Raw genomic sequence first — 20,007 nt, forward strand, 5'->3', positions numbered from 1 at the left:
AGTTACTTAAAGTAGTACATATGTATTTACATTGTTAAAAGTTCAAACCTTGTTCTTGTATCATTTGTTGCTGTTTGGCAACCAGCTGCTTGGATGTTAGAACTTTACTGAACACATCAACAATGCAGTACCATGCGATGACAACCACGATGATAAGTGTGTGTGTGTGTGTGTGTGTGTGTGTGTGTGTGTGTGTGTGTGTGTGTGTGTGTGTGTGTGTGTGTGTGTGTGTGTGTGTGTGTGTGTGTGTGTGTGTGTGTGTGTGTGTGTGTATATGTATATATATGATATTTGATGGATTCCTGTACTGTGTGCAAACATTACTTTCTGTGTGTTTGTCCAGCATGAGACAGTGGAAGGCTACAGAAGATACTTCAATCAGATAGTAGGGTAAGATGTTCCTCCCATTTTCACTCCATTGTCACAGTACAGAATTGTATCTTTAAATCTACATTCTGCTGACCTTTAAACTGTGTTTGATTTGTGTGTCGGTCAAGTTTGTGTCAGTCAGTCCTACGGTTGCAAAGGGTTGTAACATTTTGTCATTTTCCAAGGGATCGTAAAGTCAGGAATTTTGGAATTCTTGCAGAGTTTCAATATAAAATGTATACTTTTTAACAGTGAACTTACAGAAAAAACAAAACTATGTCTTATGGCATGTTTTGGTTAAATGTCTGCCCATTTAATTTGATTGTAACCTGCACTACATTCAGCAGCACTTATCCATCACACAAACGGATAACTTGCCAGCATTAAATGGGAATTTGGTAAGATACAACCCTCCGCATGCACGATCCATTCTCCTATCACATGTGCAGACCACAAGAATGCGCTGTCAGTCAGATGCCACCAGTCACACAGGGACTTACTTCACCTGTTTTGCACAGTCTCCATACACAAAATATCTGTGTGCATTTGATTAACTCCCGACAATAATGGAAACAACTGTTAAATCCCCCCTGAAATGGCCCATTGTAGATAGAAAAGCATATTCCAACTATGTAGAGTCAGAGATCGTTTATTCTGATTGATTGTATTTTTTTCCGTGGGGGAGGTCTGGCCGATTAATTGGCTAAACTAAATTATAGACATCATATTGGCCTTTAAAAATCCACAGTCTGTCAACCTAAAACCTGTTAATATACTGTTTATAACTTGTTTGGATCTTCTGCAAGTTTTTGCTAGCTAGCTGTTCTGGGACGTAGTTTGATGGAGCTAATTGAGGATTTTTAATTGATCTATTTCCATTCGGTCTTTGTTGTAGATATTTATTTTATAAGTCAGTTGTTTATTCAAAACTCTTACGTTTTTAACACGGCATATTGTGGGCTCAAATTCACAAAGTACCTTTATTCATTAGTTAACTTGCTAGCTAACTAACTCACACCATGTCACAATTCACATTGTATGTATTTGACAAATAAATAGATTTATTTGGCAAATGAGTGGATTATGTCTGCTTATGATATGATAAAAGGTCAGTTTCTAGCTGCAAAAAACCCTATATTTCCATTTTATTTCAGTTAATTCTCATGAAAAAGTTCCACCTTGAATATTCGCAGAATTTTGCAACCCTAGTCTGTCCTGTTGGTTTTAATGTGAACATAAATTAATGTATTGAGATGTGAGGTTTTTTTCTGTGTGTGTGTCAGGTTCTTTGTTGTTGAGGACCATATCCTCAACGCCACGCGGGGTCTGGTGACCAAAGCTTTCACCGATGAACTGTGGAACATGGCCCTGTCCAAGATCATCGCTGTGCTCCGAACGCATTCTGTAGGCTCTCACACACACGCATGCACATATGCACAATCATGAACACACACACACACACACACACACACACACACACACACACACACACACACACACACACACAAACAACAGGGAGTGGACAGTGGAGGAGAAGGAGACTGTTTAGCGTTAAGAGAGATAATAGAGCCTATTTATACTGGAAGAACCTTCATTCACTGGCTGATACACACACACAACACTGCGGAGGTCAGTGCACCCACAAACACACTAATGATGTCACTCTCAGGAGAAAAGGTCAAAACACACATACGCATGCTGCCAAAGAGGAGGTCATTGGAGCCTTAATGAGAGACCGATTGCAACAATAACAGCAGATTAAGAAGGCATATTCCTGACCGCTGGGCTCCAGTCACTTGTAAATGACCCAGAGGATTATGCTAACAGGCCGGAGAATGGGCCGCCCAGCGTGGGGTGAGACGACTAACAAAGGCCCCTGGTCTCCCCCTGGCCTGCAGCCCCTCTGCTGGGCCATGACACACTGCCAGGGGTCCTGCCCTTCCAACCACTGCATGGGCAAGTCTGTCCATGAGCCAGACCACTTCTAATTTATTATAAAAAAGCCTACATTGTTCTGGTAAAAAAAGAGATCTTCATACTGTTAGTACTCACATATTTCAATAAACAAATCCCTCACAACACAACTGTTACCAGTCCATCAATCGAGCTGAGTTAAAAGAATATTTACACATAGCATGGATCAGAACATCGTACATACAGGCTAATAAAACTGTCCACATTCCTGCCACTGCTGTGATTTGTTGCTGTGTAGTCAAGTCTCCAGCTGGTTGTTGCTGTGTGTATGTGCGTGTCTGAATAAACAAAGAGGCAGGCGGCTGCCGCTTTACGTCAAATCTCAGGCTGTGTTCATTTGCTCAGTTGATTTACACACTCCTGTGTTTGTCAGGATCCCTGTGTCAGCGTTAAGGGACTCCACTGTGCTGCTTCAGGGTCATAAATCACTCGGCACTCACAAAACTGGAGAGACTTTGTTGCTGTTGATTGACCCTTGGCTAAGCCCCTCCCCCTTAGTTACGCTTGCTACGCCTGTCAAGCTGTGTACCAAATCACAACTTTGTTCGCTGATTCACTTTCCACAACATAATAAAGAGTAGTAAATTGAATAAACATCATTTTAATTACACTCTCAGGTGTAGGATTCAACAGCCGTATTTTTTTTAATCAGATGAAGCCTATTTTTAACATGAGAAAGTTTGCTCTGGCAAGTGGGCGATGCTTGGTTATGGCTCGAGTTTATATATTTCTGAAAACATTTGAGGCAAGAAATAGACGATCACAGTCTTGATTCATATATTTGATCAGCAACGCCTAGTTTCACTGCAGCAGTGATTGAGAGCTGCGTTAGAGACTCCTCTGCTCTGATTGGTTGTTTTCCTATGGGCAAGGTGGAATCTTGCAAATGCCATTTGGAGCACCGAAAGGAGGCAGAGGATATCTGTCTGACTCATGTATTTTCTGTCAGTATATAGTGACAGTTGGAGCAAATAATGACAAAAAGTTATTCCTAACAAGGGTAGCGTTAAACAACACAGTGCTTTACAAATCTCATTCACATCTCTTCATAAATGATTACATTGTTATTGTTGCCGATGTTGTCATAGATCTCTTCCCCCCACGTGCACCTTCGGAGTGTTGTTTGCTAATTCTGATGTTTGTTTTTTTCCCCCAGTCATACTGTGACGACCCAGACCTGGTCCTGGAGCTGAAGAATCTCATAGTCATCTTCGCTGACACACTACAGGTTGATTCAAAGCAGTACTTCCTTTGAACATCTTGGGACTCTGAAGGGTGCAGAACAACTGACATTAACACACTTGATCTTGTGTATGTTTGATGTCTGTGTTTGTGTACAAAGGGTTATGGTTTCCCAGTCAACCGGCTGTTTGACCTGCTGTTTGAGGTCAGAGACCAGTACAATGAAACTCTCCTGAAGAAGTGGGCGCTGGTTTTCAGGTGGGCTTTGCCGATTTCTGTGACTGTTTTTCTATTATAACAATAATTCATTTTACAAGAAAAATAATCACATGAAACCAAGCAGGTAGGTAAAGCCTGGTGTTTATCTTGCCTGCTGCACAGCAAAGACATTTGTGTGTCTGAAGTGTTGCTGGAGTTTTTACCCTTTAAGAAATCAGCATTGGCCAATGAAATCTGTGTCGGTTTTCCAAGAATTTTTGAATTATCTCAGTCATCATTACAGGCTGAGGTCATACTGGAAAAATGTATAGCTGTTAGATCAAGTTGAATGAAAGGACCAGGATATAGTCTTTTTTTATTCATAAGCTAGATATCATCATCACCACAAGAGCTCTCCATCTTTGATTGAGCTTACTAACATTACAATGTGTTGTTTAAATCTTAGAAAAATGTTCATCTTATTGGGTGCTGCAGGAGTGACTCCTAAAACCCAGAAATGAGTCTGGATTCTTGCTGGTTCCCTCATCTCGTAGTCAATGGGCTTTTAGTTAGAATCCCTGAAATAAGGTCTGTGGTTAAAACAAGCTTAAGAGATCGTAACATTTTGTTCTTCAACAACAAATATGTCAATAAATATTAGGGCTGTGTATCGGTACTTGATACCTTCAAGGTATCGACAAGTATAACCCAGTACCAAGTAGTATAAAAACCACAAGCAATCTTCAATTGAGTGTGACATGTGATTTGCCCACCACCGCAGCAGCTACAACCCACTCAGCCAGGACTGCCTGCCTGCACACGGCTCAGACCACAGAGATGTCCGAGTTGTCAACTAGCAGCTAACAGTGCTAACAGCGCTAGCAACGCTAACAACAGCAACAGTGATGGCAGACGGGGGATGCCATGGTCAATTGGGAGAATTATATTGCTGAACAAAATATATAAGTATGATAAACGTTTGTTTGCCACAGAGTTTATTTACCGCAATAAGTCCAATATCCAATGGAAAATTCCCCTTGGCTTTTTGTAAAGAGAAGCGGTGAGAAAAACGTCATGCCTGCAGCATTTCAGAGAGTAAATTTACTTTGTTCAAAGATCGGATTGTTTTCTTAAACAGGTGTACAAGTCTTCATAACGATTGTGACCATTTGATATTTTAGGGTACAGAGATGTTAAAATACAACTGCATTATATTTGGATGACATATGATAATAACAACTAAACAAACTGTACCTAAACAGGTAACAGAAAAAGATTCTTAAAACTCTAATAATAATAAGTGTTCACAAATACTAAATATATATATTTTTTTTTCCACAGGGAGATCTTTGAGATGGATAACTACAGTCCCATCCCAGTGGAAACAGAGGAGGAGTACAAACTGGTAGTCAGCCGCTTTCCCTTCCACGATGCTGAGATAGAGAAGGTAACAAGTTCAACTCCCATACACTCACAAACCCATACATCCAAGGCAAGACTTCTAGTTTTGATCACTTAATTGCGCATGCACAGAGACACTAGGCTTTCCGCAGTAGTTGGTTAATGATGTAATACACCATTCTTGCCCAGCTCCCTCCTCCCTTAGTTTGAATAAAAATGAAACGCATTTAGTTAATTTTTGCGGATCGGCGCCCACGTTCATCAAGTTGTAGAATTACAAATTTAATTTGTGAAATACTAAGCTTTAATTATATAATAATAATTATAAAATTAAAGAGTCTGCTCCTTACAGCAGCACAGAGTAGCCTATTTGGCAATATTTATGATTTAAACCGTATGTCAATAGGGCCCCTGATAATGTTAATGAGGCAATCTGTAAACGTTGTCTGATGAAGTTGGCAGCATCTGGAAGCAACACTTCCTTTCAAGCGCTGCACGTTTGGATTCTCTGAGTGCCTCTGCGACACGGCTCTAGATGAGGGTTGAGATTCCACCTGACGCACCAAAGCCCGTTTCAGAAGTGTCCTAGAAGTGGCTCTCTGTTCCACACTTCCAAAATGCCCCCCGCCGAGAGCTCCATCAGAGAGAACAGACACACAGCCATCAAACATTAAAGAACAAAGCACGTCCTCTACAGATATTGAGCCTCTTACCCTCCCTTATCTTCCACAACATTTATATTCATAGAGCCATTACCATGGATGCAAAAGAGTGGGACTTGAAATGTATGATTTAAGGAGTAATTTAATCCAGTTGTTTTGTGTTTGTGTTTGTGTGTGTGTGTGTGTGTGTGTGTGTGTGTGTGTGTGTGTGTGTGTGTGTGTGTGTGTGTGTGTGTGTGTGTGTGTGTGTGTGTGTGTGTGTGTGTGTGTGTGTGTGTGTGTGAGCAGCAGGACTTTCCAAAGAAGCTGCCAATGTCCCAGTCTGTCCCTCAGATCTACACACAGGTCAAAGAGTTAATTTACGCCAGCCTCAAGTTCTCTGAGTCACTACACCGGAGGTTGGTCTCACGGAACACTTGCCATTTTTCACTTTTATTATGTCGAGGTGGACACTAGAACACCTATACAGTTTTAATCCTCCTGGCTGTTTGCCTCTTTGTTGTGCAACACTAGTATATCTGGACTTGCTAGACGTAAAGTTTGTTTGTGTATCCAGTTCTACAGAGATTGACGACATGTTGCGCAAATCTACCAACCTGCTGCTGACAAGAACGCTCAGCAGCTGTCTCCAAAACCTCATCAAGAAACCACATATAGGACTGACTGAGGTAGGAGCAATACTGCTGTTACTAATCATCATCTAGACCAATAAGTAAGTCATTCAGTTGTAACCTTCTTCCTGTAGCTGGTGCAGATCATCATCAACACCACCCACCTGGAGCAGGCCTGCAAGTATCTGGAGGAGTTCATCACAAACATCACCAATGTCTCCCCCGAAACAGTACACACCACAAGACTCTATGGCTTATCCACGTTCAAGGTAAATGTGGATTCTTCATTGTGTTAATCTTACACTTTGTTGAAATGTGTTTCTGCATTTCATTATTTATTTATATTAAACTTATCACCCAAAATGACCCAAAAGCTGCCAAATTCTACATTATATCCATTGTCCTCAGTGCTGGAAAACAGTTCCAAGACCAGCCGGCAACCTCCAGTCCGGAAATCGAAGCCAATGCTCAAGTGCCTTTAACTTGCATTTTCTCTAATGTCCATCAGGGGGCGACTCCTCCGGTCTGGGAGTTGTCTGTGGTTTTCGTCTTACAGTGTTCTCAGTTCATGAAAGTTCATTGTAACATTTTGGTTGACTAAAAATTATTTCTTCAGCGTTCAGTTGTACTTGGCTCCACATTCTCATGTCATTTCTGGTTCCAAAAAAACAATATGGCGACGGCCAAAATGCAGAACTTCATCAATCTTCTCATCAGAATTATAAAGTTGCGTAGGCATTTCATCACATACAACACCACACACAGGGTTCATCAGGCGTATTCCTAACTCGGCCACCGCAGCGGACACTGGAGATATAGTGATTTCAGCGGCATTTCAAAATACGATTTGGTTATTGAAAATTGTGTTTAACGATTTCAAATGGCTTTTCCAACAATGTTTTACCTTATAGATTAAATTGTGTTTTCTTACTTTTCGCCTATAAGTTGTGAGGAATATCCCTTCTGACCACCATATCATATTTCCCGCAGCTAAACTGTACGCCTGGTCTGAAAGTATGCGTGAGGCTTGCACATTCTTCTTTTCTAAATACCAGTTTTAATGTGTGGGGAATAGTGTATGCGTGGTATTTGTGCTTTCGCATAATATATACATCTGTCCCTGGTTTTGACAACTAAAAGAAGAATACATGGGAGAAAACGAAAGACAATACTTCTGGTTCTGTTGCATCATTTTTCAGACAATCGTGAATCTGACAGAGATACAGGAATGCAATGCTGAATAGGTGAAGTGCTTTCTTATTGACTTGTTGCAACAGTTCTAGATCAGCTTTAAATTTAAATTAGTGTGGAAGAAGTGAAAAACAAATCAAGCTTACTCAGCTATCCACATTGGTTAACGGTAGCATAACCGCACATAAAGGTTCTTGGATTTTCTTATTGCTAATTAGTGTCTCTATTCCTCAATGACTAAAGGTACAACTGTATTTAACACTGTTTTTAGTCCTATAAAGACGTTCAAAGGGGCTCATGAAATATATTTTCCCAGGATGCTCGTCACGCTGCGGAGGGAGAGATTTATACCAAACTCAACCAGAAGATTGACGAGTTTATCCAGCTAGCAGACTATGAGTGGGGAATGTCTGAGTCCGACGGCCGTGCCTCTGGATACCTCATGGACCTGATCAACTTCCTGCGTTCTACTTTCCAGGTCTTCACACATCTCCCGGTGAGTCTGATCCACCATCCACTAACCTGTGACCTGTTCAACCCGCCACCTTTTTCCTGGAACTGTGGGACAGTGTTTTCTTGCTTTTTAGACCCATTTTGTCTGCTTTCAAATGGTGTGCTGCAGTTTACACTGTGTTTTTGTTGATAATAGGGATGTGATCATTTCTTTTTTCAATTTTTTGTTGTTTGGCTACATGTTCATCACATCCCTATTAAATGTGTGTACTGTCTGAAAGTGAATTGCGGATTTAAAGTTGAACTGAGCATTTGTTGCGTTGCCGATCAGTACACGTGCATGGTAACTACGCTCTAACTGACTTGTAGACTGCTTTTGCACATACCGACATTATTTCCAGCAAGACACATTTGGTGATATCAAAGTGTGGACGACTTGATCACTAAATGTGTTTTGGCCCGGATAAGCTGAAAAATGCAGTTTGTTCAATTCAGCTTTTAGTGGGCCACTTGCCTGCTCCTTTCCCCTTCTCTCTTTTCATGTCCTGTATAAGTTCTAGCTTATTTTCATTTTTCCAAGAATGTCTCCTGTCCCCTGATCCACACCCCTGGTAATAAACAGTACTGTAACTAATTTGTTTTACTAGCAGTGTTATTCCTTGATTAATTTGACTTATCAAGCATGCGAGATATCTCCAGTTGAATTTACCTCCTCCTGTCCATTTATTGTTGCCACATTTCTTTTCCTGTCCTTTCCCTCTTTCCCATCCCCTCTGCCATTTTTGGTTGGTTTGGGGGTGTCTGCTCAGAATAACAACAATGACCATGCGTCGATGTCGGTGAGTATTCCTGCCTTGCTGCTGCAACACTATGCTGCCATTCTGCGGGCAGAGGGGAGATGAAAAGCATGCTTATGTTTGACTGTGGATGCTCCACTACTCCAGGCTTGTTGGTTCTTCTGGCACCTGTTGTCTTCACATTTGTGTTTTCGCAAAGTAATTATAACTCAAAGCTCCACTTACTCTCTTTTTTCGTAGATATCAACCGCATTTCATGGTCTTTGATTATGTTGTCAGTGTCACACACAAAGTTCCATAATGACCTTCCATGCTCAGGATGAATCTTACCTCAGGGCATCAAGGTCCTTGATAATTATGTACCATTTTCTGTTTGCTTGCATTGGCCCATTTGCGTGTTTTTGTAACTCAATTTTTTTTTGTTACAACTGTTTATAAGGTATAAGAACGTATGGCATCAGGCCAAGGCATTTAACACAAGGGATTCTGGGTAATCTGGTCCCTTTGAGAAGAAGTGTACTGCTGTGCTTCCATTTGATGTCATGGTGCACAAGAATCACTGATTGTCTCTTCAGGGTTGTTTTTACTCAGGGAGATAATTGACTGTGCATTTTCCTTGACATTGAGGACACCACATCATTCCTAGTTTTGAGAGTTTTTGCATGGGTATCTGTGAGAATGGATTGTGTTGAGCTGCTGTTCTGTTCCTCTTAACCACAAAACACTCACTGTTATTTTCAGATCCATTCAAAGTTACTGTTAGCGTTTCAGACACTTGAGGGGAGTTAAGAATTATAGAAATTCCACTTGTTAGAATGTCGATAAAAGTCAAAACATACCTTCTCACAAAAGGAGCAAAATCAAGAAGGAACACCTTAAGTTGTTGAAACGCTTACAATTCTTATTTACTTTGGAGTTGTAAAAATGTTGCTGTGGAGTGTTACATATGTAATATTGTTGATTGAGTTTATGTTGTGCCCTACCTGCATGTGTTGGGTTATCTGTGGGTTTTTTTTGTGTGTGACGTTTCACAAAGAACACGTTTGGAAATGAGTAGCACTGTAAATGGTCTCATACCTTTCAGTGACAGATTGTATGAACCTATGATAATTTGGCTTCAGGGTAATGTAATGTAGGCATGTTTTAGCATATCTACACTACAATGATAGTCCCTGACATGAAAATCTCTTTAGTGAGATGGATGGGTGGGTAAAAACACCCATCCATTTATTATGTTAACTTACCAAACGTACTTTACTTGCGTCATGTACGTAACATACCCAACATGCGTCAAATACCCCACGTACGTAATGCATAACTAACGTAACATACATAACTTGCATCACAAACTTAACGTATGTCATGAACGTAACATACGTCAGGAACGTAACATTGGTAACTTACTTTAGGTACATTCAATTCAATTCAATTCAGTTTATTTTGTATAGCCCAGAATCACAAATTACAAATTTGCCTCAGAGGGCTTTACAATCTGTGCACATGCGACATCCTCTGTCCTTCCCTCACATCGGCACAGGAAAAACTCCCCTAAAAAAACCCCTTTAACAGGGAGAAAAAAGGAAGAAACCTATGGGAGAACGACAGAGGAGGGATCCTTCTCCCAGGATGGACAGAATGCAATAGATGTCATGTGTACAGAATGAGCAGCATAACAGTTCTTGGTTCATGACTTACCTCACGTAAGTAACATGCAGTAACATCACAAACGTAACATGCCTAACTAACGTCACAAGCGTTACATACATAGCTAACATCACGAACGTAACATCCGTAACTTGCGTCACGTACATAACATAATCAACCTACATAACTAACATCACGTAGGAAATTAACTTAACATGTGCACGTAACCCCAAGCTAAAAAAAAGCATTGGACTTTCACGCTGGAGCCTGCTGTTCATGCCCCATGTGAAACCGACTTATTCTAACCTACATAAGTAAGTGGAATTACGTCACGTGCATAACATACTTAACTCGTTACTTAAGTTATGAAAAGAACCAATTTGCACCCTTACTAAAGTTGCCTAAACCTAACCATTGTAGTTTTGTTTTAATTCACAACGTTAACCATGTGTTGAAGTCTATCGACCTACCCTGCATGTTGAAAAATTACATGTTTTTCATATCATGTCATTTTGCATTGCATTGAGCACCAAAAATAAAATCCAATTTACTTCATTGTATTGGCGTTGCGTCAGAATTTTCATCGACAACTTTCTCGACCTGAATTATCTGTATGGGTAGATGCCACTAGGGCCAAGGGAAGACATATTTCTGGGATTTGGGGTAACTGAAACCAGGCGTTATTAAAATCAAAGATGTAAACCGAATCACCCATTCTTTTACTTCACACATGAGTGGTTCCTGCCTCCAGGACAGAGCTCTAACCACTGATGAAGTCATTATGGCCTTCATCAACAACTTTTGTACCACCAAACACCTACATGCCCTGTCTTGTTGCTTTTGTCTATGTTGTACATGCATTGTATCTTGCTTTTATCAATTATACATTGTCATTGGCCATTGCCATTGCAATTTGTATCGACATTATGCAGGATGTCGATACAAATCACTGCTTTATAAGTTTCATGCACCTTTCTGTCTGCACTGATGTAAACGCTAGGATACATTGTGCAGAGAAGGTAGACTGTGTCTGCAGTGAGTGTTGCCTCGCCAGTCTTCAGTCTTGTGCTGCTCTTGCTAAGGCTGAAAGGTCTCTCGGCATGTTTGCAGCGACTCCTTTTTTGGTTTGGTCGTGGTTCAAAACCGACATGTCTTGTTGGCAATCAGCTGTTCACTTTGTCCAAGTATGCCACAGTCTCAGACAACTCTCACTGAAAGATAAGTGGTCTTTACCCCAAATAGTCGTACTTATACTCTGTCGTTCTCATCCCCATCCTAATGTCTCCTACATCTTTCCACCTTTCCCTCTTCCATTGCTTCCTCTCATCCTGTTACCTTCCTCTTCCTACCTCCTTTCCCCTGTCCCTCTTTCTGTAGGGTAAAGTGGCCCAGACAGCTTGTATGTCAGCCTGCAAGCATCTGTCCACATCACTGATGCAGATGCTGCTGGACTCAGAACTCAAACAGATCAGTATGGGGGCCATTCAGCAATTCAACTTAGACGTCATCCAGTGTGAATGTAAGTACAATTATGTGTGATGTTCATTTTTTTATAAAAATATAATTGGTAGAAACCCTGCCAAAGAGTAAAATGTAATAGCCCAGGGGTATGTCATTAACTGTTTCTCCATGTCCATTTTGTTTACATGTGGTCCAGCACTAAGAAGCTGACCCGGAGCCCCAGTTTTTGAAACTAGCTATCTGTACTGTATTATGCTAATGTATTTGATTGTTGTCTGGTGGTATTTCTGTTTCCTCTCAGTGTTTGCCAGTTCAGAGCCGGTCCCTGGCTTTCAGGGAGACACCCTCCAGCTGGCCTTCATCGACCTACGACAGGTAAACCGTCTCACTGAGCTGTACAGAAGTAATCAACAGTCTTAGCCAGCACAAGTTTTGGACAGATTAATTTATACCTGCAAATTTTGTCTGATGGTTATTATTTAATTTATGTGTTGAATTTTGTTGAATAGCATTGGGCTTTTAGATACAAATTGGGCTGCTTTGGTTGACATTTGGTGGGGTTTTGAAAATATTGTGAAAACAATATTACCAGACAAGCTGTGATTTTATGGTCAAAAACGTAGATAGAAAATTCAGTAAAAATTAATTGTGTCCACTAATTATTAGAGAATTAAATATTTGATAGACAAGAGTTGTATTTAATTGTCGGAAGTGATAAGGGAGGGCCTACTTACCTTGACGTCATCATCATCAACACTGGCATGGCAGTTTGTGTATTTGGGATCAGACTGCTTTCGTTTTGGGTTGGGATAGCCTATTCATCTAACATTGGGTAATTTGATGCAGATATGAAGCTTTGAATGCTTCATTCACTGACACAGGAACAGTGTTGTTCCTTGATTTCATTCTCTTCTGTCTCAAAAACCACGAATGTGGTGGTTCACTTTTACACTGTGATCTGTAGGCTTAAGCTTCTATCTTTATCTTTTAACCTGTTTTCACTGCTCAGTTTAACGTCCTGGATTTATCCATCAAACGCCTATTGTAGACCCTTCTGTCTGCTTATCTATGAAATCGCTTTTTCCGTATTCCAAAAACTGGACAATATCCATTCAGAAAGTATTGTTGGTGACAGTGTGGTCTCCATACTGTCACTAACAATAATCATAGTTAAAAAAATGACAAAATGGACCAATAATTTATATTCGTTACAAAGTAATTTCTATGGCTTCAGTCCGTTTCCACCATTTCCCACTTCACTTCTCAGCTGCCCCACATCTCACCTCTCCAACAGTATCGTGTTTCACTGACTGCTTCTTTTCCAGACTCCTGTCTTTGTGTTACCTTTTCAACTTTCACCTGTCCCAAAGTTCACCCGTTTAAAAAAATTCCTATTCCCAAATCCACAACACAAAGCCCCTGCCTCCTTTTTGTTTTGAATACCAGTGGTATGTAAAGTGTTGCCGGGTCTTATTAACTTGTGTCTGTGCTGATCTGCTAATCTGAGCCTGAGGTGGGGGCTTGGCTCTGCATCCAGTCCAGGTCACAGCACTATTCTGAGGACGTTTGTTGAAAACACTGCAGAAAACGTAAAGGGAAAAATGTCCACCTTTTATGTGCATGTCCAAAAGGTGCAAATGGTGCATATAGTCCACGGAAGAAATAAATTCCCCAGTGCATGATATATTGGTAAAGAATCTGCTCATATCAGCGGCGAGTTCGTTACGTTACACAAGCCCTCTTTTAGTCTGTGAAAAAAAAACAAGTAAACTCCCAAAATATTCTTACCTCTAAAAATATGACCGTACACCTTCGGAATTCAAGTTTCTCTTGTACACAGAACAAAGACAGGCTTAATTGCCTTGTTAACTCATTGTAAAACACACTTCATTCAAAATGGATAGAAACAAAACAAAACTCATAGAAAGAGCATTAAATAAGATGCAGCGACAAGGGGATGTGGAAATCTTTTGCCTCTTCTTACTCTAGAGAAGAAATGCTTTGTGTCAAAACACTAGTTTTTGCATTTATTAAAAGCCGTTCTATTTCCTAACATAAAGTTTTAAATACTATTTTAATGGCGTCTAATTTTCATTGCATATAGGCAATACAGGCAAGCATACGTTTAAGCATTTATTAAAAGTAAAGTTTGCTACAGGTGCTACTGTAAATTAATAAACTTGGTTTTCAGAAAGTCTCCTGGAAAATCAATAACTGCTTAGAAAAACAATGCTAGTTAAACTTGCACCCACTGTAATTTCTTTATAAATTGTACCAAAGGTATATACTACTACAAATTATTAGAAAATGACTGACCAAAAAAAGAATTATATATAAAGTGATTTTTTTAGAACTATAAAATATAAAAACTGCACCCACTCGCCTAGACCCCCTTAAAGGCCCTGAACTCGATGTTCTCAGTGGAAGCTACACCCCTACCTGGGCCTGTTTTTAAAAAGAGCTTAGTTTCCTGTGATGCATCTCATTAGACAAGATGTGTCCATGTTCCCTTTTATGCAGGCTGCCTGGTTGACATGTTAATCCTAGCCTGAGGTAAAGGGTTTTGGAGGCATCCACAGGCTGAGGTTACCCAGAGGTCATCCCTTTACTTTCTCTCCATCTCATGGCTTTGGATTTGTAGCTATGACTGCTTTTTAGATCGTTATCCTTGAACTATTTAGAGTGATTGTCAGTGACACACTCGGATGCAAAAAGGCTGGGAAAACAGTTAGTCAACCTAAAAAGATTTGAGTGATGTTAATGCACTGGAGATAGAGAATATTCTACACCTCAGTAATTTAATGCACCATATAACACATGGGAAAAGCCATATTGTCTTTAAGAAATAAAATACATACAATTTGAAAGGTGCTCATTAAGATTAGATAACAGTTTATTTTATTTATTTATTACATTTGTTAAGTTTTTTTATTGATGGCCTATGTAATATAGATGCTGTTTCCGCACTGCAATTTATTTTAACTAAAGGGCCAACACATCGCCAGAGAACTACTTTGTCATGCACCAGTTGTGTTACAACGGGAGAAAATAAGTGCCCAATCAGACCGAGTACACAAATAAAGTGCGCTTTTCTGGACGCTGCTATGTGATGCATGTTGAATTGAATCTTGAATTGAAAAATAAAATCGACAGGGAATTTGATAATTATCATGATTTATTAAAATACAAAACATACAATAATATGCTCTCGCCAAAGCCAACAGACTCCAGTCAGATGACATGCAGTCATTTTACCTCTCTGATCATTTAAACACACTCAAACTCGACAGAAAAAAAATAAAACTCTTCAAAACTTTCTTGGTTAGTCTTTTTAACTGTTCCCAACATCCCCAACTCTGTTTTTTGTGAAAACAAATCCTTAATTCACTGAGATAGGTGTGAAAGCAAAGCCAGTCTCCATTGACAGAAACTGTTATTTAACCTTGCTGGTCATTGTAACACCAAACCGTCTTTGTTAGTCTTTCCATGGTTCAAACCATCACCAACTCTGATTTGAGACTTTGAAAGAGTAGATATAAACAGATATAAAAAAAGAATTAACCACTTTAATATTTTCACTGTTTACAAAACCTGTTTTTGTGCACATTGTAGACATTGAACATGACAAATCAAAAAAAACTGCGTGTGGGCATTAATGTGGGAAATGGGTTTTTTAAGTGCACACAAACACACACACATACCAAACAATACAAGTCAATGAGACAAAAGCATCTAACGAGGGGACATCCAAAGTGAAGCTTCACAAGTGCATGAAGGGAAGGAAAGCAGAGAGGCATTTCTAGAGTTTCAGAGGACCCTGACTTATATTTCCGGTGTAAAGGGGAAACCAAGGAATTTCACAGCAAGCCATGAACTAATGTCACAGGGACGAAAATCTCAAACACACACACACGTCCTTCTATTTATCTTCCGCTCAGGCTCTTTTTGTTAATCATAAACTTAAATTCACACCAACCTAACAATGGACATAAGCTGGATGTTGGAGTTATTTTGTCAACATTGCTTGTGTTGTGTTTTTTTCCAGGACTGTACAAGTTGACCTTCCGCAGTGACAATTGACTACCACCCACACACAAACACTCGGCCTTTCTCTCTCTATCTCCCTCATACCAAAATCTGAATATTTCCCAGAAGTGTTTACTATTTGACTCTTATGATAACATGACTCAGCTCGCCCAGCACAATCCTACTAGATCACACTGATTGTTGTTGTCTTCACTGCATTCGGGGTCATCTGTCAGACGTATGTGACAGAGTGGATTGGTGTGTGAATGAGATTCACCCGGGCGGGGTTAGATATTGAGAAGTGGTTCTAAAGTGGAAAAAGGTTATTTGCGGGTAATTAGCCTCCACAGGCTGCATTTTAACAAACATAGATGATTTAATGCACACTGCAAGCAAAACATGTGCACAGAATTACTTTTTGTCCAGTGTTAATATTGATCTGGCTGCAGTTTGAATCCAAAATTACTTTTTGAAAATTATTATCATTATTATTAGTATCCTTGTTATCATCATCACTTAGGATGATCATTAAAGCATTGTGGACAGAACTTGTCTGAAGCATATTAGCTCACATGTTAGCAGCACTATAGCATGTTAAATGAACTACTAAAGGAAAAGTGACATCAGCTGTGAAATAATGTCCCATGATTATTAAGAATCACCATATACTGTAGGTGTGCGAGCCAGAATGCTCCTGTCAGAACCTTTTAACTCACGCACATACTCAAACTTACGACATAGAGAATCGAATGTACATGGTAGGATAACCGTCAATTTGATATTGGTATACTGTTATAACCCCTAGTCCTTGGTTAGAGATGGCTATGAATATATATACTCATTCACTTTAGCTTGTGGATGCGTTATCAAAACATTTTGACAACACTTGCTTTGCGAAGGCATAAACAAGGGTATTGAGCACTGCACCTTCTGGGAGAAAGGCTGGTCTGCTGTTCTGAAATTAACCAAATAATAAGAACATTTTAATTAAATTCCATCTTGTGCGCACAAATTGATAAATTTTGGCTTTAATTTACTTATTTATTTTCTCATTGGCCATATAATCAAGATTATCTAAACCGCTTTATTTGGAGGTGAAAGTGAGTGTTGGAGCCCTTCCAGCTGGTGGATAGTATCATCACTGTACCACAGGTATATCGGTATATAGGCATATCCCAGCCAGTAAATAAGAAATGTCAGTGAAGGTACGCCAAAGACACAATTAAGGTCATTGGGATCTGTATCCATCACATAGTTTCATCCACCAGAAACCCCTGACAAGTTCATTTTTTTCACTGTGAAATGTCTTTTTTCTATTCACCTCATAGTCACAAATCTTCACAAACCAAATTTAAGGGATCGTAAACGCCAATGTTTTTAAAATGTCAATGGTTAATGTAAAAAAATTGATATTGGATGGTGGTTTGATAAATTTGTGTCTGTATCCATTTCAAACATCCAGGATGCGTCTTGCGCTAGCGATTGCACCTGAAATACTTCACTGCACAAGAAAACAGTGTGTGTGTGCCCACAACTCCGTTATCAGAACTGCTAGAACCAAGTTTTAACCAACTATAGTTCTTTAAAGAATCATGGTACCAAATCAGTCAGATCCTGTTAGTTGTTGTGAAGTGTTGGAGAGTGAGATGGCTGCTCGCGGCTCATCACTTGGCTCCAGGTAAGAAGAATGGCATTGTTGCTAAGCCTCTCTCTCTCTCTCTCTGTGTGTCGGAGTCTCTCACTCAGCTGAATAATGCCATTATCACTAAGCTGTTCTTTCACTGCTCATTCAACATGACCCAAACACCCAGCTGTTTCACCCTATGACATTAGCATACACTGTGTGTGTGGGTGGGGTGGGGGGTCAGCTCCATCAGGTTAACCCGGGGTCATGGGGGGGTCATTTTGAATGTTCCTGTTCACACTTAACGCTCATCATGTTAAGCAGCAGAACCCCTCCTCTCCCTCCTCCCTTCCTCTCTTACTCTTCTGTTTTTCTCTCTACGTCTCAGAGTGACCCAAGATAAACCAGTGTTTACCGTCTTCACATTATCTGACCCTGCTTCTAACCCGGCTCCAACGCAGCCTTCACTCTGCTTGGTTATGATGCAAAAAGGCCGTTACCCTAATAACTATGGGGACATTGCATCTTCTGCAAGAGGACTGTTACCGTAACTGAGACCTCTGTCCTCTCAGCTGTCCATTCTGTTCTTCTCAATCAAAGATAACATGTAAAGTCCATGTAAAGGTGACAGCTGTGTATTGCAAATAGATTTACAGAACGCAGCCCTCTGTCAAGACTAAAATGTTTTTTTTTTCCCTCTTTACCAAAACTGCCTCCAGAGTGCACAAATCTTACAACGCATGCTTGGCGTTTTCCCTGTGTGTGAGGAAAACTTCTCTTTCTCAAAAGCCCAGTGAGGGTCGGGGGCTGTGTGCCGGTACAGTTAAAAAGTTCCTTTTCAAAATAAAGCCAATTACACAGCACAGCTGTTGTCGTTGACCTCCATTTAAGTTATTTTATCAAAAGACGTCATAACCACAAAATACCCTATTCGGTTTCGCTTTGTGTTGCGCTCCTCCCCTCTCCTGACTGCGTGCACCTCTGTCGATTGGCAACTGAAGAGAGAGGAGATTTATCAGTGCTTAGGTGTTTCATTATAGACAGAGGTACTAAAACCACTATGAAATGCTAGCATTATAATAATAACTTAATTTATATAGCTCTTCAAAAGCAAGTAGAAAAAACACTTCACAAAGACTACTAAGGATTAGTATTCTAATAGAGCAGGGGCGTACTAAAGAATTACTCTGGTATTTTTCAACTTGGATCCTATTTTTCAATGTTTTTGTGCCCGAGTAAGGAATGGGGATAACATTTTTTGGAAATTTAAACCGGTAAATGGTCTGCAATGCATTCACTCTCAGCAGCTCCTCACCGTCAATGTGAGTCCACTAAAAGTGCTTGTTCTGTACTCCGACTCAACAAACTCCCAGTCACCTTCCACCAGTGTCTTCCGTCAACAAGTCACCTCCCATGGATTTCAGAAGGACACTAGAAGCATGACAATCTGAGCCCGTCAGTGTCAGCTTCCTTTTTCGGCACCAAGTTTGCATTAACGCAGCATCTAACAAGCTGGAATTGATTAGTTGCTTGAGCAAAGCTCTTCTTCAAACTTCATAATAGAAATAGAAGATTAGTGTAGGGTTGGCAGACTGACAAATAACAGTTCAAACCTCTTCTGTTGTAGATCTGAGTGGAGTATATCTCTGTGTGTTCTCTAGCTCCTGGATCTGTTCATGGTGTGGGACTGGTCAACTTACCTGGCAGACTACGGCCAACCAACCTCCAAATACCTGAGAGTGAACCCAGCCACCGCCCTGGCTCTACTGGAGAAGTGAGTGCATCTGATATTCAATTCAATTCAATTCAGTTTATTTTGTATAGCCCAAAATCACAAATTACAAATTTGCCTCAGAGGGCTTTACAATCTGTACACATGCGACATCCTCTGTCCCGGAACCCTCACATCGGAATAGGAAAAACCTATGGGAGAGCGACAGAGGAGGGATCCTTCTCCCAGGATGGACAGAATGCAATAGATGTCATGTGTACAGAATGAACAACATAACAGAGTTACAACACATTCAATGTATATGATATAAATTATTCATATAATCACAGTAGTAAGCAGAGTAACAAAGGAAAAAATTAAGAATACTTATAAAAGCAGCAATAACTATAGTAGAATTAAAATAATGATATAGGGAATAGTATTAGTAATGTAACTAATAATAATAATCGAAATAGCAGTGGGTGTCAGCCGGGTCACAACATTGCCATCCAAATGGGCAAAGTTTTGTTCGGTTAACCTTTGTATGGTATTTCATGGATTAGAGTATGACACGTCACACTGTAACACGTGCAGGTTGGATGACTTTATGTAACGCCACTTTCTTGTTAATATTGAACAATTTTAAATTGGTTAGCACGTTTGGTTCAGTTGCTATAGTTAATGTGCTTGATTGCTTGTTGTG

At 40.1% G+C, this 20,007-nt stretch overlaps 1 protein-coding gene across 7 annotated transcripts in view; it reads left to right on the plus strand.

The window, feature by feature from the left end:
• Positions 1-20,007, plus strand: part of exoc6 (exocyst complex component 6) — a 45,199-nt gene that overhangs the window by 17,618 nt on the left and 7,574 nt on the right. For 2 of the 7 annotated variants that reach the window (XM_054600944.1, XM_054600949.1), the window contains exons 11-23: positions 344-390; positions 1,653-1,773; positions 3,500-3,571; positions 3,686-3,783; positions 5,065-5,170; positions 6,075-6,184; positions 6,343-6,454; positions 6,532-6,666; positions 7,905-8,084; positions 8,851-8,880; positions 11,860-12,001; positions 12,245-12,318; positions 19,255-19,367. In XM_054600944.1, the coding sequence (XP_054456919.1) occupies positions 344-390; positions 1,653-1,773; positions 3,500-3,571; positions 3,686-3,783; positions 5,065-5,170; positions 6,075-6,184; positions 6,343-6,454; positions 6,532-6,666; positions 7,905-8,084; positions 8,851-8,880; positions 11,860-12,001; positions 12,245-12,318; positions 19,255-19,367 (1,340 nt within the window). The remainder of the gene's footprint in view (positions 1-343; positions 391-1,652; positions 1,774-3,499; positions 3,572-3,685; positions 3,784-5,064; positions 5,171-6,074; positions 6,185-6,342; positions 6,455-6,531; positions 6,667-7,904; positions 8,085-8,850; positions 8,881-11,859; positions 12,002-12,244; positions 12,319-19,254; positions 19,368-20,007) is intronic. The other 5 variants (XM_054600946.1, XM_054600948.1, XM_054600947.1 and 2 more) reach the window with 3 other exon arrangements.

Source organism: Anoplopoma fimbria, chromosome 7 (genome assembly GCF_027596085.1).
Source record: "Anoplopoma fimbria isolate UVic2021 breed Golden Eagle Sablefish chromosome 7, Afim_UVic_2022, whole genome shotgun sequence".
Classification (NCBI taxonomy): domain Eukaryota; kingdom Metazoa; phylum Chordata; class Actinopteri; order Perciformes; family Anoplopomatidae; genus Anoplopoma; species Anoplopoma fimbria.